The sequence below is a fragment of the Lacerta agilis genome, chromosome Z (assembly GCF_009819535.1).
Source record: "Lacerta agilis isolate rLacAgi1 chromosome Z, rLacAgi1.pri, whole genome shotgun sequence".
NCBI lineage: Eukaryota > Metazoa > Chordata > Lepidosauria > Squamata > Lacertidae > Lacerta > Lacerta agilis.
In genome coordinates this window covers 3,492,689-3,517,800 of record NC_046331.1, presented here as the reverse complement: position 1 = coordinate 3,517,800, position 25,112 = coordinate 3,492,689, and the positions used below count along the sequence as shown (strand labels likewise).

The 25,112-nt window shown below is 45.1% G+C and overlaps 1 protein-coding gene across 1 annotated transcript in view; it reads right to left on the bottom strand.

The window, feature by feature from the left end:
- Positions 1-3,387: 3,387 nt before the first annotated feature.
- COL27A1 (collagen type XXVII alpha 1 chain) overlaps positions 3,388-25,112 on the bottom strand; it is a 247,580-nt gene continuing 225,855 nt past the window's right edge. The window contains exons 50-61 of the mRNA XM_033137129.1: positions 23,649-23,702; positions 22,393-22,455; positions 19,959-20,012; positions 18,432-18,467; positions 16,468-16,485; positions 16,323-16,358; positions 11,824-11,850; positions 10,855-10,920; positions 9,394-9,562; positions 8,849-8,958; positions 6,676-6,882; positions 3,388-4,091 (exon numbers count right to left, since the gene is read on the bottom strand). Of these exons, the coding sequence (XP_032993020.1) occupies positions 3,945-4,091; positions 6,676-6,882; positions 8,849-8,958; positions 9,394-9,562; positions 10,855-10,920; positions 11,824-11,850; positions 16,323-16,358; positions 16,468-16,485; positions 18,432-18,467; positions 19,959-20,012; positions 22,393-22,455; positions 23,649-23,702 (987 nt within the window). The 3' untranslated portion in view covers positions 3,388-3,944. The remainder of the gene's footprint in view (positions 4,092-6,675; positions 6,883-8,848; positions 8,959-9,393; positions 9,563-10,854; positions 10,921-11,823; positions 11,851-16,322; positions 16,359-16,467; positions 16,486-18,431; positions 18,468-19,958; positions 20,013-22,392; positions 22,456-23,648; positions 23,703-25,112) is intronic.

Below are 25,112 nucleotides of genomic sequence, written 5' to 3'. Positions count from 1 at the left end.
GCCAGGCTGATGACGAAGGACCATGCCTCCCCTTCTTAGGTTCCTTTCCCTCACCTTCTCATTATAGGGAAAAAAGCACCACACAAAAAGCTGCCCCAGCTTTAAATGTTTATTCAAAAGAGAGAGGAAGCGTTGATCTTGTGAAGGTGTACGAGTCCACTAACAGGGAGGAAATGAGTGTTGGACAAGGGGAGCAAGGATGAGTGAGTATGACGAAAGGGAACTGGCATGAAAAAAGGTCTATCTATGATCATTTCAGGAAGAAGGCCCATTTGGGGTTGAGAGATTGTTTGAGGTAAAAAGGAGAGGGGAAACCTGAGGCTCAGTGGCAGGGTACAAATACAGGCATTTCCATTTGCCCTGAAAACTCTCCCCAGCCTCACTGGCCTTGCCCACCTGGAAGGGGTCCCAGGACTCTCCATGTTTTGGAGTACGTTGTCAATAATATGCAATGATACACAGCTCTTAACTTCTTTATATCTGTAGGTGAGACACTGGGTATGCTGAAACATTATCTTGCCTTGGTATCAGTGGCACCGACTTGCTCCCACCAAGTGCGAGAACGCTCATGTGCCAGACTGTGACACAGAGGCGTTCCACGATCGCTGCCACAATGCCGGTGCTCGCACACCAAGTGGGGAATGGGGAGCACAGAGCTGGGCTCTACACTTGGTTCCTTCTCCCCATGTAGCATTGGCAGGGAGAAGATGGAGCGGGACCACAGGATTTTTTTGGGGGGGTGGTCCCCTCCTTGAAAATTGAGGGGCTGAAGACCCCTCAGCCCCCATTAACAGACGTGCCTGCTTGGTAATGGGACTGGATGAGAGTCAACAAACTGACACACAATTCAGATAAGACCGAGGCACTGTTGGTGGGTGGTTCCACAGACCCGATGGGTGGGAGATCACCTGCTCTTGATGGGATTACACTCCCTCTGAAGGAATGGGTGCTCCCAGATCCTTCGCTGTCAGGTGGCCTCGGGGTGCAGAGTGCCTCCCATCAGCCTTGGCTGGTGGCCCAGCTACGCCCCCATCTGGACAGGGATAGCCTAACTCCTGTTGCGTATGCTCTGGTAACCTCCAGGCTGGATTACTGCAACGTGTTGTGTTGTATGTAGGGCTGCATAATATGAAGATGGTTCAGAAACTTCAGCAGCCAAGTTGTCCAAGATGTTTTGAGCGTATAATGCCAATCCTGGCTCAACTGCACTCGCTGCCACCTAGTTTCCAGGCCCAATTCAAAGTGCTGGATTTGACCTATTAAGCATTAAATGGCTCAGGGCCACAATTACCTCAAGGACCGCCTCTCTCCACATGAACCTACCCCGACCCTGAGATCATCTTCTGAGGCCCTTCTTCGTGTGCCTCTTCCGAGAGGTTCAGAGGGTGGCCGCACAAGAAGGGGCCTTCTCTGCAATGGTTCCGTGTGTGTGGAATGCTCTCCTCAGTGAAGTTCACCTGGCGCCTTCATTACATATCTTTAGACGCCAGGCAAAAATGTTCCTTTATAACCAGGCATTCGGCCAATTAAACAATATATGGCCTTTTAAACTGTGGGGAAGGGTTATTGTTTTGTTTGTTTGTTTTTATGTCATGTATTAATTTAACAAAGAAATAAAGTAAATGGCTAATGCCTCCTGCTTCCTGGATGGAAGATACTGAGAGGGTTAGGCTGTGTGAGGAAACCAGCCTACTGTACACATAGGATTGCCATACGCCCAGAATTTCCCAGACATAGCCAGAATACGGCAGTTGGAAACAGTGTCCAGGTGGAAACAGCTGAAAGCTGAGATTTGTTTTTGGCAAATTTCGTTTAAAATAGCTAAAAACTTCATTTGCTCAACAGGTTTGGGCAATAAATGAATGAATGAATGAATGAATGAATGAATGAATAACCTCAACTGCTTTGTGTCTGGATTATGGTAACCCTTGTACAAAGGTAAAATTTGCTTCTGGCCCCACCCATATGAGAGCATGTGCATCTCTGGAGGTTTCCCAAAAGGGAATGCGGTTCTCAGGCGGTACAAAGGTCCTCCAGTCTAGTCCTACTTTATGAGGCTCAAGTATCATTAGGCCAACCACTAAAATCAGAAGGAAAGGACGGAGGCACCTGAGGAATGAGGCATTAGGGGGAAGGAATCCTGTTGTGTCTTGCCCGCCCCCCCCCCCACAAAAAAGAGAATACAAACTGATTAAGACTCACATATATTTTACGAAACATGGAAAGAAAAAAAAACAGGCACCAAAATTTTCATTACAGTACGGCCCCAACTACATTAATATTACATTCCTTATATAGAATAAAACGATTACCATAATATTAATCCTCCTCTTCTTTTTTAAACTCCAAATTTACATATAGAGTCTAGGTTTCTACAAAACAGAACAACAACATCAACTTGACAACAACAAAAAGAAACACACCCCAAAACAAAACCCATCCAAGACTGAGCAGGTGGAGAAGCAACAAAGTACCCCTGACAACGGTCTTTGGACCTAAACAAGAGGTTCCTGTATTCCCTCTGTTTAAACATGAGACTTATGTGTTAAAATCTAGGACTCACCATAGACAGAAAGACTGGAACGGACAACAGACCCAGATTCAGCACAGAAATAAAGTCAAACTGTTTCACTCTCATTTTTCCTCTCACTCTCATCTTGGCTATCTTGCAGCCTAATGCTTTGGTGAGTAACAGTTGTACAGGAACACACACACACACACACACACACATGTATGCACACACGCACAGGCACACACTCATACATATATCTATAGGCAGAGAAATGTGTTTTTCAGGAGCTCAGTTCTTGCTCTGAAAAACCACCCTCTAAAGTTACACTTTTATTTTAAAACACATCCATGACAAATGACTGGTTAACGAATCCTGGATTTCAAAGAACATACAAAAACCCCTGTAGAATATTTAATGCACCTTTAAGTTAAAAAAAGTTTATTTGCCATTGTTGTGCTGATGATCACAAAGACCCCCCCCTCTTCCCTGCCCTGCTTTGCCCCTGCTTCTCATTCCCAAGGGAATGCACCAATGCCGAGGGTTTGGAGGGGCCTGTGAGGAGACACTGTAGTAGCACCTCTTAGAACCTTAAATAGTTTTAGTCATATATATAAAACACACTTCTTTTTTAAAAAATTAAAGAGCACCAGGTATTTCACAGTGAGAGGTAGAATCAAATTTAACAAACCCATCCCTCTCTCTTTCTCTTTTTTCCTATTTAGCACCAATCTCTTCTCATCTCTTTCCTGCCTTCCCTTCTAAAGTCACTTAAAAAGGGCTGTTTTCTTTCCCAAAGGGAAGAAGGATCTTGCTTGCTTTTATTTTTATTTTTGCCTTAAATAAAATATATATCTAGATATATCATTTTCTTCTTCTTTCTTTCTTTCTCTCTCTCTCTCTCTCTAATATTGCACGTAAGAATGCTTCCTGTTCCGGAACAACAAGCAGACAAATACAAGTTTGCAAAGCTGTCTCCCCCAGACTCCTTCCTGTCTCCTTTCAAAAAGCCCTGCCTGCTAGCATCACGTCTCTGGACAGCCACATTTGGTAGTACGGTGGCTTGGCGGGATAATCCGGGTTTCTCTGTGAGATATATTGCATACAGTTTCTTTGGCTGAAGGTGTGGTGAGGGAGGGAGGGAGGGGGAATCTTTGGGCGTAGAACTGCTTAGGTCAACTGGCCTCCTACTTCAGCTTCTGAAGTTCCACTAATTAAGTTGTGTCTTTGCTGAAGCCACAGCACTCTCCTCCTCTCCCCATCCCGGAGAGCAGCGGTCTGACGGGCCAAAGGTTCCTTATGACTTGGCAGAGTCCAAACGCTAAAGGCCTAGCTCTCAAGGCTGGTAGAGAGGTACAGGGGCGGCCAACAGGCCCTGCTCAAAGAGACAGCATCTCCAAAACGAATGAGCCTGAAGTGCCACAGAGGCTGCCTTTTAGAGGAAGCACATGGGCCCAACCTCGAGGAGGTGCTGCTTCCCTGGCTCGGATGGCGGGAGGTTGTAGATGTTGGTAATTGGCAGCTGTTGCAGGTCTTGTGTCCGGAAGGTAAAGAGTGTCCTGTGCCAGTGTCCATCTTGAATCTAAATGCAAAGAAGGAGGGAGGGAGGGAGGGAGGGAGGGAGGGAGAGAGAGAGAGAGAGAGAGAGAGAGAGAGAGGCTAAGTCTTCCCAACAATGCCAGGTCTCTTTGGTGCAACAGTCCCTTGCATCTCCTCTCCAAGCAGTAGCACATCATCAGCTACATGTGAAAGGTGTGTCTTCCTTCCCACGCAAGCCAGAAAAGTAGCATACAAATGAACAGATTATTGACACAACAATTAGCAGCCTTGGTGGCTTTCTCCAAGGCCGAAATGGATAGTAGTAATAGGGTGTATCCAACTATGTTCTACTCAGAGTAGACCCATTGGCATTAATGAACCTATGTAAATCATGTCCATCACTTTCAATTAGTAGGACTAACACTGGATGCAACCCAACCAACACTAAAACTAAACTCTACATTTTTATGCTAATCTTTTGCCAAGGAGCTCACCTGCCCACCCTGCATTTTATCTCCCCCAACAATCCTGTGAAATAGGTTTAGGCTGAGAGTGTGGCTGGCCCAATAAGCCTTATGGCTGAGCTGGGATTTCAACTGCATTCTCCCTCGTCCTGATAGAACTCTGCAACCACTATATCACGTTGGTTCTCCCTTGACATGGTATTTTGATCAGTGTCAGCACTGGGGAAAGGCAGGTCTAACCCTCCTCTCCTGTGCCACCCAAATCTCCCTTCCCCCAATAAAAATGCTATTCGCTTCTCAGGGAGGGGAATGCTGCTACAGGGACCTGTATTCCTCCTCTACCAAGGCTAATAAGTACTTCAACGAAATTATGTAGACAGTGAAAACAGCACAGGAAGAAAGGGTTAAACACTCTTTCCCCAAATCGTGATGCCACTGATCTGATCAAAATTGGAATCCCCACCACCCAGATACCTTAATGGGGGGAAAGTGGGGTGAGAGTTCTAAACCACCTGCTTGGGGCCACTTTAGCCTTTGCAGCACCCGTGGCCCTCCAGATATTCTTGGACCACAACTCCCATAAACCCTGGGGATTTGGGGAGTTAGTTGGATTCCAATTAATCTCTGATGGGCCACAGGTTCTCCCAAACCTACTTTAGATTCACATTTGAGAAGCATTCAGTTCATGCAAAATGGCAGCAGGTGGCACTGCTGCTTTGCAGAACTACCTAGAATCATAGAATCCTAGAGTTGGAAGAGACCCCAAGGGCCATCCACTCCAACCCCCTGCCAAGCAGGAAACACCATCAAAGCATTCCTGACAGATGGCTGTCAAGCCTCTGCTTAAAGACCTCCAAAGAAGGAGACTCCACCACACTCCTTGGTAGCAAATTCCACTGCCGAACAGCTCTCACTGTCAGAAAGTTCTTCCTAATGTTTAGGTGGAATCTTCTTTCTTGTAGTTTGAATCCACTGCCCCGTGTCCACTTCTCTGGAGCAGCAGAAAACAACCTTTCTCCCTCCTCCATATGACATCCTTTTATGGATGTTTACCTAACCCTGTGGCTGACAAAGTAGCACCAGACTGCAAAGCTGCAAAATAGGAAAGGTCCCCTAAAAATAAGCAGCAAAAAAGTGTTCAAGGTGGGCCCACCCACACTTCCATTTGTCCTGTGATTTCTAGCTGCGGGTCTGATAGGTTTTGGCTTTGTCGTGCAGCTTTCCTTGGAAAAAATCCACTGATTACTGCTGATTCAGAATAAATGCCAATCCACAGAAAATCCAACTGAATTTTGTTTATTTTATTTATTACATATTACATTTCATCTGAAGTTCTCAGGGCAGTTTTGCAGCATAAAAATATAAAAAATATAAAAATATAAAATAATAAGATAAATAAAATAAAAATATATGATAAAAACACAAAATACGTAATAAAAGCAAAAGCACAAACCAATACCCCCCGCCCCCCAACACATTTAAAAGGGCATAGGATGTTAATCAGCCAAAGGCTAGGTTGAAGAGGGACATTTTTGCCTAGCACTTAAAGTTGAATAATGAAGGTGCCAGCCAGACCTCCCTGGGGAAAACATTCCACAAATGAGGAGCCATTGCAGAAAAGGCCCATTCTCACATTGTTCCAATTTAGCAGTAAAAAGTGTTTTTTTCCTGGGGAAAGTGTTGAGACAAAATCAACACCTCACGGGGCAAAGAGAAATACTGTATGGATAAGCCCACTGTCCCCACCTCTGGCTACAGATCCTCTTTCTAGCCCTATTGTGGTGCTTGCCTGGCAATTTGGAAGGTTTTGCATACCTGGTCCCGACAGGTACACCGGTCCTGAAAGACCTACATTGGCTCCCAGCACGTTTCCAAGCACAATTCAAAGTGTTGGTGCTGACCTTTAAAGCCCTAAATGACCTCGGCCCTGTATACCTGAAGGAGCTTCTCCACCCCCATCGTTCTGCCCGGACACTTGAGTTCCAGCGCCGAGGGCCTTCTGGCGGTTCCCTCACTGCGAGAAGCAAAGCTACAGGGAACCAGGCAGAGGGCCTTCTCGGTAGTGGCGCCCGCCCTGTGGAACGCCCTCCCATAAGAGGTCAAAGAGATAATAATAAAATTTATTATTATTATTATTATTATTATTATTATTATTATTATTACCTTGCAGTCGTTCACCACTACATCAGGTGTGAACTGTCCTCCAGCTTCAAAGATCTGTCCATTCCAGGCCTTGAAATGCACAGCTTTCCTTGATGGCCTTTCCTGCCACACGGAGGTGTTCAGGCAGTGGATGGTGATGTTCTGGATGACCTCGGTGCTCAGGAGGTGCAGGAAATTCAGCTGCACTCTTCCGATGTCAAAGTCAAGCTGGAACAAGGGAAGAATGGGAGGTTGTGGTGAAGACTGGGACTGGGACTCCAGCTTTGCTTTCATTCATCCAACATGTCCAAGACCTCTGACAGCATGAAACACCCCAGGAAACAAAGAAGGAGCTGGAATTCTTATCAAGCTCAAGCACACACATAAAATCAGCCTCTCCTTGCTGGGTGCCCCCTAAGGTGTTTTGGACTACAACTCCCAACTGTGTTGGCTGCAGCTGAGAGGAATTCTAGTCCAGAACATCTGGTGGTCACCTGGTAGGTGACGGCAGACCAGGGCCAGCCCAAGATGTTTTGCCACTTGAAGCAAAACAGAAAATGGTGCTTTCACCTTCTCCTCCTCCTCCTCCTCCACTACCTGAGATGAGCAGAGGCGGTCGGGGGGGGGGAGGTAGCAGGAGAGGAGAAGGCAGTGGCAGGTGGTGGTGGTGGAGGCAGCAGCAGGCAGCAAGTGCAGGAGGCAGTGAGCAGTGTGCTCTCGGGCCCCCCAGATCTGTAGCCCCTTCCAGCTGCCTCCAAACTGCTGCCTGGGATGACTGCCTCACCAAGCCTCGAGGCCAAGGCTGGCCCTGCAACTGGCATAAAGCACAAACGAATAAGCTGTGATCGCACGCATATACAAGCAATCTGTGCATATGTGCTTGGGAATCCCGACTGAGTCAACACAGATGTCGTTATCTGCCTTGAAAAGCAGATATAACATTCTGAAATTGATATACAAACCTGGTGGTTGTACATGCAATAGCCCTGCCACAGCACCCTCTTTAAATATCTGGTGGATTTGCTACTGGTATGGCATTTCTGGTGGGGTACTTGGTCTATGCATGTAATGGCACAGGACCTCAGCCACTGCAGGATCTACCTATGTTTTTCATTAGAACTCCACAAAGTTTACCAACCTGACCCAGGTGTGAAACAGCAGGTGTTGCACATACGTTTCAAAACAAGGGGCAGGGTGCCTCCTAACACATGTGCAGTCCACCAATTTCTTTTCAGTTCCGGTACCTGTATCTCTTTCTGAGCTTGCACCTCTTTCATATGCAACTCCACGCCTTGTGACGCTGTGGTCTAAACCACTGAGCCTCTTGGGCTTGCCGATCAGAAGGTCGGCGGTTCAAATCCCTGCGACAGGGTGAGCTCCTGTTGCTTGGTCCCAGCTCCTGCCCACCTAGCAGTTCGAAAGCATGTCAAAGGGCAAATATAGGTACTGCTCTGGCAGGAAGGTAAACGGTGTTTCTGTGTGCTGCTCTGGTTCGCCAGAAGCGGCTTAGTCATGCTGGCCACATGACCTGGAAAAACTGTCTGCGGACAAATGTCGGCTCCCTCGGCCTATAAAGCGAGATGAGCGCCGCAACCCCAGAGTCGTCTGCGACTGGACCTAACGGTCAGGGGTCCCTTTACCTTTACCATTTTTTAGTGGTGCCATCAGGGTTGGACTTGGGGGCAGATGTCCAGGGACTCTGCTCATCACAATGGGTAGAAATGTCCCCAAACACAGCAGGGCTAGCTTGTAATCTTTTTAAGTAATTCACGTTGCCATCTAAAGAGTGCCCCACCCTGCAATGCATATTAATTTATTCTGGCTTTTAAGCTTGGTTCTTATGTTGCTTTGGGACACTTTTGTGACAGAAATGACTAATAATGCAACAACAACAACAACATAATATAGTAATAACAATAGTAATACTAACAGTTATGAGAAGTTTAGTATCTACCATTACCTATTTATTTCTTTTCAAAAATACTTACATATTGCTTAATCAAACATGTCTCTAAACTACTTACATGAAATAGTATAAAATATTAGGGAGAAAACAGCAATAAAGTCTAACGTAAAAAAAAAAAAAACATATTGCCTGTTGCTACACAATTAAGAGCCAGAGAGCCCCCATGAATTTGCTGCATCTACCAGTGTATCCAGACCTACTTTCGGCCCACGGATACCTCAAGCATACCTTTGAGGCAGTGATGGGGCTGAGACAAGTCTGTCCCCCTTGGGTGAAGTTACAGGTGACTTGAATACTATCTGAAGAACAGCCCAGATTTGGGTCAATCCAGTACGTTCCTGAAGGAGAGAAGGGACTTAGCATTATTTATTTTTTAGGAAGACTTATGCACCACTTAATCCAAAAAAACCAGATGCCTAGCAATAAAAACAGATTTAAAAAACAAAGGTATGTAATAAAATTACACCTATGGGTAATTTTTGTTTTAAAGCAGGCATTGGAAACAGTACAAATGAAAGGGCCTGCCATCCAGAGATGCAGGAGGTGAAACCCATTTACCTGTGACACCTTTGCTTTCTGATGCATTGTGTAAGAGCGAGGGTGGAATGGGGTCTTCATTCACAAAACCTTCAGTGCAAAATGCAAAACACAGGTGCTCTCTCTCTCTCTCTCTCTCTCTCTCTCTCACACACACACACACACACACCCACACCCACACCCACCCACCCCGTGATGCACTGTGGTGGATGCTGACCATGTGGATTAACACCTACCATCCTGCATCTTCTGTTCACAGTTCATGAGATCTCTACAGATGCGCGCAGGGTTCTCCTTGGTTCCAAGGGGTCTCTTGATGCTCTGGATGAGGGTGCTGAGGTAGTGCAGAGTCTTAAAGATCTCCCCTCCCTGGTCCATCACTGGAAGGTCTGAATGTTGATAGCTCTGGAGAGGAGGGTGGGAAAGAGGAACGCAAGGGGAAGTAAGGGCCTCTCCAGGCATCTTTGATGTGCATTCACGATGCTTTTGCACCTGGAAAGGCTCCAGCACAGATTATTTGCTTTGTTTCCAATCTGAGCGTGTCCCATAGCTTCCTGCTCAAATCCTGTGGCTTTTCATTCCACTGATGTTCCCGGGTAGGGTGGGTTGTCCCACTTACGTTGTGCTTTAGGGCAAGAGTGCCACGCCATGTGGCAATAGTGCAACCATGTTTGGGAAGCATCACAGAAGAACTAATGAAGTGGAATGATTTGTGGACAGAACAGTATAAATCTACCACTAATGCTCTGTTATGATGTAAATTAGGCACCCTCAACCTTTTCAGATCCAGGACCCACTTTTAACCCAAACATTTGGGGACCCATCTCTTAATCTTTTTACCATATATTTGCATGGTGGTGGTGCTCCTGTGGCAATCCACCTTGGACCAGGTCTTCTTGACCCACTAGTGGATCCTGATTCACAAGTGGAAGACCAGCGGGGCAAATTACATGTTGCAGAACACACCCACAAAAGCCCCCACTGAGTTAGGAAGCAAGTGATGGATTGCTGCTAGTAGGTTTAGCCTAGAAAGAAATTATTACAGGGAGGTGTTTGAAGGACGGTGCAAAGAAAATGGGACTTTTGCGAGGAAAAGTTTGATTGTAAGGAATTATGTTATGCTACAAACATTATCTGGGATGAAAATAGTTAACTGTGTGATGAACACAGGGCAGGAGTGGATGAACCCCGGCCCTAATACCAGAGGAGCTGCAATGTATAAGAGTTCAGGTGGCAGGTGTGCCAAGAAGCAAGTAGACTGTTTAACAGTTCCAAAACAGCTGTTTTGGCTCTTTAAGCCTTTGCCAATCAGGTGCCCTCCAGATGTTTCCAACAACCACTCACATGAGCCCCCAGGCTGGCAGAGTTTTTCAGCTATAGCAGTTAACAGGAGAGCCCATATTTTCTATAAGGTCAGGAGAACTGTTGTTGAATAGCCTACCTGCGAGTTTGTATTATATCTTAATGAGATTATATTACTTTATGGTATAGTTGGACTAGTACATCACAAGGATATCTATTTATTTATTTTTACAAGCCGTTTATGTATTTTCTAAAACAAACAAACAAGTAAAGATTGCATCCAACTAAATTCTACTCAGTCATGCCTTATACCCTGCAATCATTTCCATGGAGGCTGCGCAGGAGAAGTTCAAGCGCGTATTTCTGAAAGGATTTATGACCTTCCTATGACATACCTCAGACTTGAACACAGTGCTGGAACTCATCACTGTTTGGAAAGCTGCACCAAACCCATCTTGCTGCTGGGGAGAAACACAGGAAGAAGACATGGTAGAGTTGAAGGCAAAAGATGGACCAGAAATTAGCTCTGCCTCCTGATTTGGGATTAAGGGCCTAACTGTACAGGCCGTTCACGCTACCCTTGCTGTTTTTCAGTGCCAATTGCTGTGCCTGTTGGATTTCGCAGAGATTAAAGCTGGGGAGGCGCAGTTCAAACCTGCCTTTCCAGCATGCTGTGCTCTTGATAACAACCCACACATTCGCACAATGAGCTGGTGCTAGGGATGTGAGATCAATAATTTGATTTTATTTGCATTTTAATAAGTAACTGCCCAGTCTGCTTTTCCTGACCCAGTACACAAACCGAAACACATTATCCTTCAAGACTGACACTTCTCTAAATGTTCTGATGCAGTTCCCCAAACAATCTTTACAAGAAACGCACGAAAGCAATTATATTCGTGAAAATACACAATAATGCATTGTGTTAGGGGGAAACAGCTTGCAAAAATGCATTCATTGCAGAAATTTGTACTAAGATCCGGACAAGTTTTCTTGAGGATTTTTAAATATTTTATCTTTACAAATCACTGTGGAAATGTTGAGAACTGAGTTTAAGACCAACTGTACAAAGGTAAAATTTACATTCATTGTTCTGTGCATTTTTGCCTCTGGACTCACCCACTATTGGCATGTGGCCCTCAAGTGGTTTGCCCAGAAGGTAATGTGGCCCTTTGGCTGAAAAATATCTCTAAACTCTGCTCTAAGGGATGGTAGTGTCTGCAACACAGGACAACACTTTAAAACAAACAAACAAAATCTGGTGACCTAGTCATAGGTATAGTTTTTCAATAGCCGACACAATTTCTTCCAGTGGTGTCCCAAAACACACGAAATCACAAGCAGAATGAAATTTCAGAACTTACCAATGTAGCCAGCATTCCTGGGGGACCCTACAAAGTCAAGAGACAAAATGGCGTGTCATATGAGCCAAGCATGTCCCTTTTGACATTGCCCTTAATTACCATTTTTAGTAAATAATTTAATGCATTGAAAACGGGGACTGGTCGACCTACTTCTTTGTTTTCTCTGTGGTCAATTCAATATGCACACACCCATTTCCAAAATACCCCCAATACCTACACTAAAAATTTGCAGATTTGAAGTTCAGATATACCGGTACTTTGCAAATCAATCCAATTTTCTTCTACACCCACAACCACCCAACAGCATGCCTGTTGTATACACCCCTTATTTGTGGTTTCATATAATTCTGAATTCTTTAAGTCATTTTGTGGCGGGAGAAGTATACGAAGGAAGGGAGAATTGGGGATGCACAGTGGGGGGGGGCATCCATTCCCCCTGCCCCCAAACGTCATAGTCCTCTTTGCTCTTTCTCTAGCTTCAAGCATATAACTCCTTATGCATCTATTTCCCCCACAGGTTATATACAGCAAGCACACGATTTATGACAAGGTTGCTTTCCGGAGATTGCGCCTAAAGCCAAAATTGCTTACAGTCAAAACTCATTGGATTCAATGGTGGGTGGGATCGCCAAAGTCATTTTTCCTGGAACCCTGCCCCATGGGCGTAGCCTATTCCATAACAACAATAATAATATTATTATTTATACCCCACCCATCTGACTGGGTTGCCCCAGCCACTCAAGGCAGCTTCCAGCATACAGTGGTACCTCGGGTTACAAACTTAATTTGTTCTGGAGGTCCATTCTTAACCCGAAACCGTTCTTAACCCGAGGCGCGCTTTCGCTAATGGGGCCTCCCGATGCCGCCGCACGATTTCCGTTCTCATCCTGAGGCAAAGTTTGCAACCTGGAGCAACTATTTCCAGGTTAGCGGAGTTTGTAAACTGAAGTGTTTGTAACCCAAGGTACCACTGTGTATAAAAACATAATAAAACATTAAAAAATGCAGGGCTGCCTTCAGTTGTCTTCTAAAGGCTGTATAGTTGCTTATCTTCTTGACTTGATGTCACATAACTCCATACCTGCAGTTTTAATTGAATTTTTAAATTTGTATTTTTAATCTGTTATTTTAAATTGATCGTTTTTATGTTTTTTGCTGTGATTTTAATTGATGTTAGCCGCCCTGAGCCCGGTTTTTTGGCTGGGAAGGGCGGGGTATAAATAAAATTATTATTATTATTATTATTATTATTATTATTATTATTATTATTACCCTCCTCTCATGGGTGTAGCCAGGATTTTTGTTATTGGGGGGGGGGCAGAACCTCAAATTTGCATTGATTTTGATTGATTTAGGGTGGGCAGCTGCCCCCCTTTCTATACTCATGCCCTGCCCCCTTTCTATTTTTCAAAAAATAATAATAATTAGCCACACGTATAAAGCTGAGTGCACGTAAGTTAATTGCTCGTAAATTGCAGATCTACTGTAGTCCTCTTTGTTCTCTGCTCACTCCATATCTTCAAGCTTATAACTCCTTGTAGCTAAAGGTGCCCCCCTCTCTCCTCCTTCAACCTTCAATATTAGTTTCCTTAGGATGGCGTCCTTGAACAAGCCACTTTGCCTCTGCCCCATTTGCTACCCATCTCCATGCTATCTCTGCCATTTACTTATTTTTCCTCTTTCATAGAATCCTAGAATCCTAGAGTTGGAAGAGACCCCAAGGGCCATCCAGTCCAACCCCCTGCCAAGCAGGAAACACCATCAAAGCATTCCTGACTGGCTGTCAAGCCTCTGCTTAAAGACCTCCAAAGAAGGAGACTCCACCACACTCCTTGGTAGCAAATTCCACTGCTGAACAGCTCTCACAGTCAGGAAGTTCTTCCAATGTTTAGGTGGAATCTTCTTTCTTGTAGTTTGAATCCATTGCCCCGTGTCCGCTTCTCTGGAGCAGCAGAAAGCAACCTTTCTCCCTCCTCTACATGACATCCTTTTATATATTTGAACATGGCTATCATATCACCCCTTAAGCTTATCTTCTCCAGGCTAAACATACCCAGCTCCCTAAGCCGTTCCTCTTAAGGCATCGTTTCCAGGCCTTGGACCATTTTGGTTGCCCTCTTCTGGACACGTTCCAGCTTGTCAGTATCCTTCTTGAACTGTGGTATCCTTCTTGAACAGTATCCTTCTTGAACTCTTTCTTTAGCTTCCCCTCCTATCCCATCTTCCCCAACTAACTACAACTGTGAGCTATAATCGCATCACTCCCATGTTCACCCAGCTCTATGCTGGCAATCCATAGTGGCACTGCTTTCAAAGCCATAAAGAACATGCTGCATGTACCTCTGTCTCCGCCAACCTGGCACCCTCCAGATGCTGTTGGACTACAACTCCCATCATTCCCTGGCCATTGGCTGCACTGGCTGGGGCTGGCAGGACTTCAAGTTCAACAGCATACAGGGAAGGTTGCTATAGATTGTCAAGTGTAGATGAGTTCAGGAACAGAGCTGGGGAACATCTGTGGCCCTCCAGATGTTGGTGGGACTTCAACTCCCATCAGCTCCAGCCAGAATGATGACTGCTCAGGAATGATGGGAGTTGTAGTCCAGAGACAGCGCGGGGGGGGGGGGGGAGGTGCCCCATCTTGGGCTTAAGTGGAATCCCAGATTCCTAGAAAAACAATATCCCACCCCAAAAAGGACTGAGCTCTGTGTGGTATTTCAAAACACATCCAGATAACCACAAGGACTAGGAACCAAGTTTAACTCATGTCAGTAAACTGAATTCCTTTCCCGATATCACATTTTACATGGGAATTCCACGGATTAAACAAGCCCAGCTCACTATTACTCTCCACCAAATAATAGTCACAAAAAATTATGAGGGAAAATAAATAGTCGCAATATTATTAACCCACACCAGCATGAATTAGAACCAAAACATCTCCAATGATTAAGATTTGGTTTAATTCCAACTTGCAACATTCCAAGAACTATCACTATATCACAATGTGCAATTCCCAGAAGTCCCAAACATAGGCCTAAACTCTGTGAGGTGGTCAACCTGCGCCTAGGTTACAGTACTTATTTGATCTATTTATTTCAAATATTTTTAACTGGACTTTGATCAACACAGATGCTAGGCTGGGATGTGGAACACAAAATAAAAGCAATCAACTGAATCATTAAGCAAACACCAAAATATACTAGAGCACACCACCCAAGTTTGAAAGCACCTCAAGTAGTGGTTGGTGGCCACTGGGACAGTAGGTGGAGCCAGGACAAATGATTTGTGGAGATCCAGCCAAAGACAGGCAGAGCCACCTCATTATGGTTTTGTCCCAGTCCTCCTCCCTGCTGAGTTCTACATGGGGAAGGTGGCAGTTGCTGCTTCCCCCTGAGCTGGTTGCAAGTAAGAAGGTGGGTGGACTGTCATCATCGGGGCTGTGCCCCATTCACCCAAATGGACCAGCCTCCACTCAGGCACCTTAAAGCAACAGAGTAGATGCAACAACAATCAACTCAACAAAAACTTTAAACTACTGAGTCAATAAGTTTTAGCCCGGTTCCAAAATAACCTTGGTGCCAGCCATGCCTGCGAGAGGAGGGCATTCTACAGATGGGGTGCCACCACAGAGTTACACCACATCATATTTAAGGATCTTCACTGGCTCCCAGTACACTTCCGAGCACAATTCAAAGTTTCGGTGCTGACTTTTAAAGCCCTAAACAGCCCCGGCCCAGTATACCTGAAGGAGCGCCTCCACCCCCATTGTTTAGCCCAAACACTGAGGTCCTCCAAGCTTCTTTTGGCGGTTCTCTCACTGTGAGAAGTTAAGTTACAGGGAACCAGGCAGAGGGCCTTCTCAGTAGTGGCACCCTCCCTGTAGAATACCCTTGCATCAGATGTCAAAGAGATAAAAAACTACACAACTTTTAGAAGACCTCTGAAGGTAGACCTGTATCAGGAAGTTTGTAATGTTTGACATTTTACTATTTCTTTGTGTCGAAAACCACCCAGAGTGGCTAGGGAAACTTAGCCAGATGGGCTCGGTATAAATAAAATAACACTAATACTAATAATAATGATGATGATGATCTTTTCCTAGTGAGGGAACATTGAGAACAGACTCTTCTGAAGATCTTTAGATACTGCTACTGGCAGGCTGCTATAGGGAGAGGTACCGGTATATAGGCTTTAGGTATTTGGGTTCCAAGAAAGTGCGGGTGCAGGTTGGTGACTGAATGCTCCACTACTCAAGTGCAAATTCCCTACGCATGTCAGGGAGAAGGCAAGACTAGAATTACGGTCCATGATATGCCAGATTTTCCCCCCTTTTACTGTGGAGGGATTTCTCTTTGTTATGGAGGAGCTTTCAACCACATGAACCTGAATCCCTGCATTCTTTACAGCCCAGATGCAGTTCAACTTTCTTAGTGAGTAGAAAGTCACATTGATAGGGAAATACAAAGCGAAGTATAGACAATTTTCTAAACACATACCGGAGGTCCAGGGGGTCCTCGAGGTCCTGGGGGACCCTAGGAAGACAATGTAGATACAGGTCACATTTGCTTGTTCTACTTCAAAGAGGCTTGCATAGTTTTGATGGAAGCAGCAATCTTGCTAGAATTGTTCTGCCATACTCACCTTAGGACCCTGCAATCCCTGAAACAATAAATAAATGAATGAATGAATAGATAGATAGATAGATAGATAGATAGGGTGTGAATATGGGTCATTCATTGAAGGTTCTTGGTGGTGGTTGAGATGTACTGGTGAATGTGAGAAAAGGTTGTAGGCTTGAAATCTGATCATGCACCAGAGCACCTGCCTGACCTCTAGATTTACTGTCAATATTTTTTCTGTTTTTTTGTTTTTGTTTTTGCTGGCCTTCAGATATCTTAAGAATTGCTGGTAAACGTCAACACACCCCAAATTTTTGACATTTAGCATTACACACAGTATCCATACCTCTCTATGGAAAACGAGTTACTAGACTTTGAAAATTGGATGGGCACCTGCTGTTCTAGCAAGTAGACACAAACGTGAAGTCACTTGGGGTTTAATGGCTTCAGGCTTTAAGTTTGCTTAAAGTGACACTAGCCACTTGGTCATAGTGACTCCTGCAATCTCTGGGAGCTCACTACAGTGTGCTAACAGAGACTGACTGAGTCTGCCTGCAAACAACTCTCCTTTATCACACCCCCCCCCCCAGTCTCTGAAATTTTTCCTCTCACCCTCTGCAGTTTATTTCAGTTTTCGTTAGGGATGTTGTAAAGTTAAGTTTCTATATGGCCACCAAACTGCAAACTTTTCATATGAAAGAACCAAAAGGAAATAGCTATAGTGTGGCTTCCGTTTTAGTTTAACTATAGTTTAGTGTTACGTCCAAGCCCTAAAATGCAGTTAAACTTTACACTGTGATAAGACAGTTTCACAATCCACAGTTGAAGTTGGCTAGTTTCAGACAAACCATAGTTAGGTTAAACAAATCCCAGTTTGCTTGTCCAGACAACAGAAGAATTCATAGTTATGCTACAGAGGATACCAAATTTTGGTACATAGCAACATATGTAGTGGGAATGTCCACAAACAGAACAATTTCGAAATGAAGTTTTATCTCCGTATCTCAGACAATCTCAGCAACCCCAGCATTTAGCTTTACTTCATTTATATACTTCAGATATGGACCAATTAAGAAGTAAGGAATTAATAACATATTTATCAACTGCAGCTAGAAGGGTAATAGCCAGAACTTAATGAACATTGATCACTAGTATAATGTAGTCTGGCAAATAGACATAATGGAAAAGCTGTTGCAAAAACTGAAGGTGGCAATGGGAGAGAAAAAAAACAAAATATTTTTTACACCGAATGGTGTGATTTTATTTAATGAAACAAATGAAACAACACATGGATGAGAAATACCTACCTACAGCATACATTATAATATGATGTGGATAAGCAGGCACCCCTACTATTCTGTGCTTCCCAAGTTGATTTATTCAAGAATTCATTTTACTGGTTTACTATCATAGCCTCATTATTATGCACTGTAGAATGATATGTTTAGTATTTTACCCCCTAACAATCCCTTTTTTTGTTACAGTTACAGGTGGGTAGCCGTGTTGGTCTGCCATAGTCGAAACAAAATAGAAAATTCTTTCCAGTAGCACCTTAGAGACCAACTGAGTTTGTTCTTGGTATGAGCTTTCGTGTGCATGCACACGAAAGCTCATACCAAGAACAAACTCAGTTGGTCTCTAAGGTGCTACTGGAAAGAATTTTCTATTTTGTTTTTTGTTTTTTGTTAGGTCATGTTTTATGATTTATGTCTGGACAACTTTGTAACAAGAAAACAACAACAGCAAACAAGCCAAGCTTAACAAAATAAGGAAGTTAAAGCTTCAGACTCCTCTTTACAGATTTATCACGACACAGCCATGATTTTTTATAGCCAAAAGCTTATGAAGGAGGCTGAAATCTGCTGTGGAGGACCAGCAGGTGGGAGGGGAGAGGTTCACCATTTGTCCCCCACCTTGGAAACTGCCACATCAAATGTTTACAATTACCTGGTTCTGAACATAGCCCTAATAGAGCAAAGGACTCACCGTTTCACCATGACTTCCTTTGTCTCCTTTGGGGCCCTATGGAGGAAAACACATAGATGTGCATGTCATACTGAAATCCAAAACATCCATGTGTTCAGATATATTATTTATTGTATTTATTGTGCTGCTACGCTCCCCAGTAAACTGTTGCCTGACTGCCAAGTGTGGCTTGACCATTCAGCCGCTTTGTCTCTACTTTGTGGCTGATTCATACATGAATGTGACACTTGTCAAGCTCTATGCATATGGAAAATGAGTGCATCCGGTTCCAGCTTAGCTTTGTCTACTCCTTAAGACATTTTCTACGTGCAGGTTTTATGCACAGAGAGAGAATCTGCACATTGTTTACTACAGGCAAAGGAGCATACATTTACATTTGCAGTTCTGAATTCTGGTGCTTAAGAAAGGGGAAAAAAAAAAACCCGAAGCATGCGGGTCAAAGACAAATTTTGTGCCATGTGGGCACACTCCACATTTCACCTGAGTAGCAAAAGCTTACAGTGTCAGGGGTGGCAAATCCTCCCCCCTTTATTACACCTGCAAGGTATGGCAAATAACAGCTCTGAGGGATGGCAGGATTGCATGGGTGGGAGGAAGGTCGATCCCCATCCCTCCCCCAACGTCACAATCCCAATCCAAAAAAACAATAGTGAGAGAGATCTGAATCATGGATCTCCTGTATCCACATGTGCTTCGGTCCTGAGTGACGGGAACTCACGGCAAGTTGAAAGTGTTGGCAATGGTGGCACTGGGAATTGTAGTATCATAAAATTGGAAGGGATCCCAAGGGTCATCTAGTCCAACCCCCTGCAATGCAGAAATCTCAACACGTGGTCCCCCATCCAATTTGAAACCATACTCTACCCTGCTTAGCTTTGCAAAGTGCTATCAGTTTAAGGCTCTCAGGGAAGCCACCCTGAAAGTGGAGAAGGCACAGAGTCCCCAGGGGGTTGGATCTGGAGGAGGAGCAGGCCCGTGCAAAGCAGAGGATAAGCAGACCAGGAAGTTGGACATGCAGCAAAAAGGCTTTAAATCCAGTGGTGACTGGTGGCCAATGGGTCCAGTGGGGCAGAAGGCAGGGTGACCAAGAGCAGGTGGAGCTGGAGCCAATGTGAGGCAGAACAAACTAATTCTACTTTTGGCCCCACCCTCCTCCCTGCTGAGTTGTACAAGGGCAACACTGAGGCTGAGGCTGAGGAGGAGGAGGAGGCTGATAATGCTGCCCCCTGGACAGATTGCAAGTAGAAAGGCAAGTGGTGAGGGGGATTGGTGGAGGGAAGTCTCACTCACCCTAATGGACCAGCCCCCAGTGTTAAAACCTGGGTCTCATGGTGTCCCTTGGAGTTCAACATTTCCAGAGTTAAGCAACCCAGTGGGAATCAGGAAGGGGACCAAGGTAGTGTTGTGCCACCAAAACTGAACCCAGCAATGCATATTCCCTGAAAGTTGGGAGCGACTGATGTAGAGAACCCCACACTTATTCCAGTATTTACAACCCAAGTCAGAATGAGCAGGAGAGACACTTACAGGGCTTCCTGTTGGACCCCTAATCCCAAGTGGGCCAATAACGCCTTCTTTCCCCTACAGAGAACAAGAAAGGTTGATAAATTTATTAAACTACCAGTACTTCCTACCGCCAAGTCCTGACAGACCTTTCTTTCCCTTTCTGTGCTTCCCATTCACACAATAACCCATCTCCATTTAAAGAGGGCCTTCCATCAGCTTCAGCTGGTGGCTCAGCTGTGCCCCTGTGTGGACAGGGATAGCCTAACTTCTGTCATCTGTGCTCTAGTCACCTCTATTTTAGATTACTGCAAAACATTATACATGGGGCTGCCTCTGAGGAAAGTTCAGAAACTTCAGTTAGTGTGGAATTCGGCAGCCAAGCCACACACCAGGGCAGGATGGTTTAACCATATAACACAAATTCTGGCCTGACTGCACTGGCTGCCAATTAGTTTCTGGGCCCTACTCAAAGTGCCGATTTTGACCTATAAAGCCCAATTAGTTTCTGTGCCGAATTCAAAGTGCTGGTTTTGACTTATAAAGCCTTAAATGGCTCAGGACTGCAATACCTCAAGGACCGCCTCCTTCCATATGAACCTACCCAGACCCTGAGATCATCTTCAGAGGCCCTTCTTTGTGTGCCTCCTCCAGAAGAGGTCCAGAGGGTGGCAACATGAGAGCAGGGCCTTCTCTGCAGTGGCTCCCCAGGAATGCTCGCCTGGCACTTAAAGATTTATGTAGCATCCCTCTGCTACCAGGCCTTTGACTATTAAACAATCTATGTAAGACCTTTAAAACTGGGGTGATGGTGGTGGTATTGTTTTGCTTCTTCCTATGCCATGTATTTTTGTATTCTTATATTGTAAAGGGCCCTGTGGTCCTCGGATGAAAGGCGGCATAGAAATTTAATGATGGTGAAGATGACGACGACGATGTTAATAGATAGGTTAAGACAAGGCCAAGTAGAAGGAGTGATATACCAGAGACAGGCTGGACTGCACTGTTTTGTAGAGTGCCTAGTTTAGTTATGGATAGTGGTGGCAGGCCAACTTGGTCACAGACCAAAGAGAAAAGGTTGCAGATATAAAAATGTGCAGGTCCACGTTATCTGGTGCAGTCATGCTGTGGTGGGGGGTAGGTGGGGGAGCAGAGGTGCCTGGGGTCCATTAGGACCTACCTGTAGGGGGGGAAGCAGGGAGGCCAATGGCAGGCAGAACCAGAGCCAATGACAGGTGGAGCCAACTCATTCTAGCTTTGTCCCTATTGTCCTTCCTGCCGAGTTCTACAAGTAGGACAACACAGAGACTAAGGAGGAGGAACCTGACAGGCAGTGCCCCTCTGGACTGAATATGAATATGAAGGCAGGCAGGTGGAAGCTGCCTGAGGGCAGGCTGAGGTTGGTGGGGCAATTCCCCTTGTGCCGTAATAGGCCAGCCTCTACTGGATAGGAGAATACAGCCATAGAATCATAGCATCACAGAACTGCAGAGCTGGGAGGGACACTGAAGGTCATCTAGTCCAACTCCCTGCAATGCAGGAATCTCAACTGGATCATACATGACAGACAGCCATTCAACTTCTGCTTAAAAACCTCCAAGGAAGGAGAGGCTGCCAACTCCCAAGGGAGACTGTTTCACCGTCAAACAGCTCAGGAAATGGCTGGGAGTGGAAAGGGTCAGGCTCAAACCACCACAGTTAAGTAGGTGCAGCCCCTACCTGGAAGTAAGCCCCATGGAACTCAGTGAGGCTTCTTACCGAGTAGCATGTATGGGACTGCACTGTCAATTAGTTTGGATCCACACTAAGTTGTGCTTAGATCCACTGACACCCATGGCACGGCAAAGATCCAACCCAAAGCATTCCCCCTCCCTGCCATTGTCCTCTTGGAGAAGGCTAGTATACAGAATGTCAGCTGCTGCTTCACCACAGCCTCTGTGGGTGGGTTCTAGGATGCCCCACCCACAAACGTGATCACAAACTTGCCTTCACAGCCAAAAGTGCCTTGTGGGTCCTTAGTTTTTATCCTGCAGTCCCTGCTTGGATGGAAGTACCTGGAATGGGGTTGGTGCTTTGATCTCATGGTGGGACAAATCTGGCCAACTCAGGACTTAAATCTCCACTGAACTTCCAGTGGTGGCAAGTGGTGCTCTTGTCTCCCATCGGGGGAGCTGCCACCTTTGTTCCAAACTGCATGGCATTAGCAGAATGTGCAAAGAGGAAGACATATGCATGTGCATACACACGCGCACATGCTTTCACAGAGAAAGCAGCTACAGAAGGGAGCTCCTCGCTTGGACAGCTTCCATGCTGTAGCTTTTGCAACATGCCAGTTAATCCAGCACTGATGCTTAATTTCAATTCCAGCTGTTGCTGTCTGCTGCTTAGAAGAAGATACCCCTAAAGAAGAGATGAGGATGCAATGGTTGATGAAGGGAATTAGATTTATGCAACTTACCATGAGGCCCTGAGGACCCTTGGGGCCCTGGATTCCTTTGAACCCGGTATCTCCAGGGGGTCCCTGTAGGTATAAAAGATGAGTGTGGATTCCAGAAAGAACTTGGGTGGGCACGTTATGTGTTGTTCAAAAAGAGGACGTGCACACACACACACACCCCCAATAATATAAAAGAAGACGTGAATTTGTATAAAATCTGCATATTTTAAGTACATAAGAAGAGCTTGCTGGATCAGGTCAATTGTTCATCCAGTTCAACATCTTGTTCTCACAGTACGTGCATAAAGCTCAAAACAGGTTAGGGCCCTAGCGCTTGAAGCATCACCAAGTGTTATGGTCTTCAGGAGAGACCCTGACTTGTGGTGCCCTTGGAGAATATGGCCTTGGGAAGTGTTCTTCATCACAGGAGACAGGGCCTTCTCCGCAGTGACACCCCAGCTATGAAACTTCTTTCCTGGATACATCAGATTATCTCCCATGCTATGTTCATTCCACTTTTAAGACCTATTTGTTCCAGCCAACCTTTGGAGCATAAAAGGCATGTACACCCATCTGTATAATATAAAATGCTGATTGTTGAAGGAGAACTTTGTACTATTGTTCTCTTTTTGCTTTCAATGCTGCATTTTCAGAGTTAGCTGCCCTGGGCTTTTTAAAGTAGCAAAAGTGAGGGGAAAGAAAATATCGACAACAATCAACATCAAGAACTGTGCTGGGGTGAACAAGGGCAGCTAAGTACACCACACCCAACAGGTGAAGCACTCAAAAATTCCCATACAGCATCTGAAAAAAAACAAGTTTCTGCTACTCAGCATTAATTCTCAGAATTGTAGAGTTGGAAGGGACTCATAGGGTCACCCAGTCCAACCACATGCAATGCAGGAACCACAGCTAATTCTTTCAAAAGCATGAGAAGACCTATCTGTTCTCTGTTGGTTGCCTATACCTAAGGGGACCTTTAATGTTGCCCCAGCCATGCCAGAGATATTTTTTCTTGTATGAAGTTCAAGCACAGCTGGGGTAGCACTCAAATGAGCTGATCACATGGAGAGGGGTCAAAGTCATGGATCTCCCAACACATCAGCACCTCTCTTCCTAGTGCCATGGCAGGACCTGGGTAACTGGCTTCTGCCAAGGTGGCTGGGTCAGGTAGATGTCAAGTCAACTGCTCATTCAAAAGCAGGGTGAAAGCAACACTTCCCTCAGTGGAAGTGTAAGCTTCAGTGATATGTTATTTATATGCACAGTGATCTCACCTTTGGCCCAAACAGCCCAGCAATCCCTGGAAATCCTGATTCACCGAAGTCTCCCTGGAAGTTTAAAAATAAAAAAAGAGATGAAAGGAAGTGTTCAAGAAGCTCAAGTTTAAAGAGCAAAGGAAGAGCAACTATGAGCTAAACTCTGCTTACAGAGGGAGGAAGATTAAAAATCTAGGTTTGTTTTTTAGTTTTGCAAATTTAGGTGGGAAGGAAGCATCTTCTTAAGTATAAATTTTGCATGGCCTGGTCCAGGACTAGAGAAATTGTTAAGTTTTTAAGAAGTACCTGGCAGGATCAGGTCAAGGTCTCAATCTGGTCCAGCAGCCTGTTTTCCACAATAGCCAAAGCAAGGCACATATTAAATATCTCCAGCAACTGGCGTTTCCTGGTATACTGCTGGTATACTGCTTCTGAACATTGAAGTTCCATTTACCCTTCGGCACAGGCAGCAGCAGAGAATTCTCTTGTTTTTAGATTCACACTTTCCCCTGCAGTATGCAGTACAGCTGCATTAACACTATGCATCTGAAGCATGCACACCAGCAAATAATCCTGGGAACTGTAGTTTTTTAAAAAAAAAATGGTTGGTGGGAACTGTAGCTTTGTTAGGGTGTGCTTTAGATGTATGGTTGCATAGACATCGTAAACGATTTCAAAGCTACAACCTTCCCAATCAACACACATCTTGGTCTAGCACTCAGTGCTCCCCCCCCGGGGGGGGGGTACTCAAGGGTACGAAGTATTGGCACTCTTCCTTCTTCTTCAAGTCTTAAAAGTGTGGCACTTACTGTAACAACTTCATGGTGAGTACCAGCATCTTTTTTTCTAAAAAAACAACAACCCCCACTGCAAACATCTACAGGCTTTTGGAATCACCACATGTTAGGTAATAAGAAAATGGTGTGAAGGAGTCCATCAATTAACAGATATGGAACAAGTTGCAAAACAATTTGCTCATCCTACACATGGGTCCATTGTGTGCTAGGCCCCTTGGAAGTAGGACAGGACCAAAAATTCCTACTTTCCACACAAATGTGGGTGCGGTGGGCAGGCAAGAAAGATTTTTTATATCTTAAAGGTAAAGGTAAAGGTAAAGGGACCCCTGACCATTAGGTCCAATTGTGGACGACTCTGGGGTTATGGTGCTCATCTCGCTCTATAGGCCTAGGGAGCCGGCGTTTGTCCGCAGACAGCTTCTAATGGGTCATTAAAAGGTAAACATAAAGGGACCCCTGACCATTAGGTCCAGTCGTGTCTGACTCTGGGGTTGCAGTGCTCATCTCGCTTTACTGGTCGAGGGAGCCGGCGTACAGCTTCCGGGTCATGTGGTCAGCATTACTAAGCCGCTTTTGGCGAAACCAGAGCAGTGCATGGAAACGCTGTTTACCTTCCCGCCAGAGTGGTGTCTATTTATCTACTTGCACTCTGACGTGCTTTCGAACTGCTAGGTTGGCAGGAGCA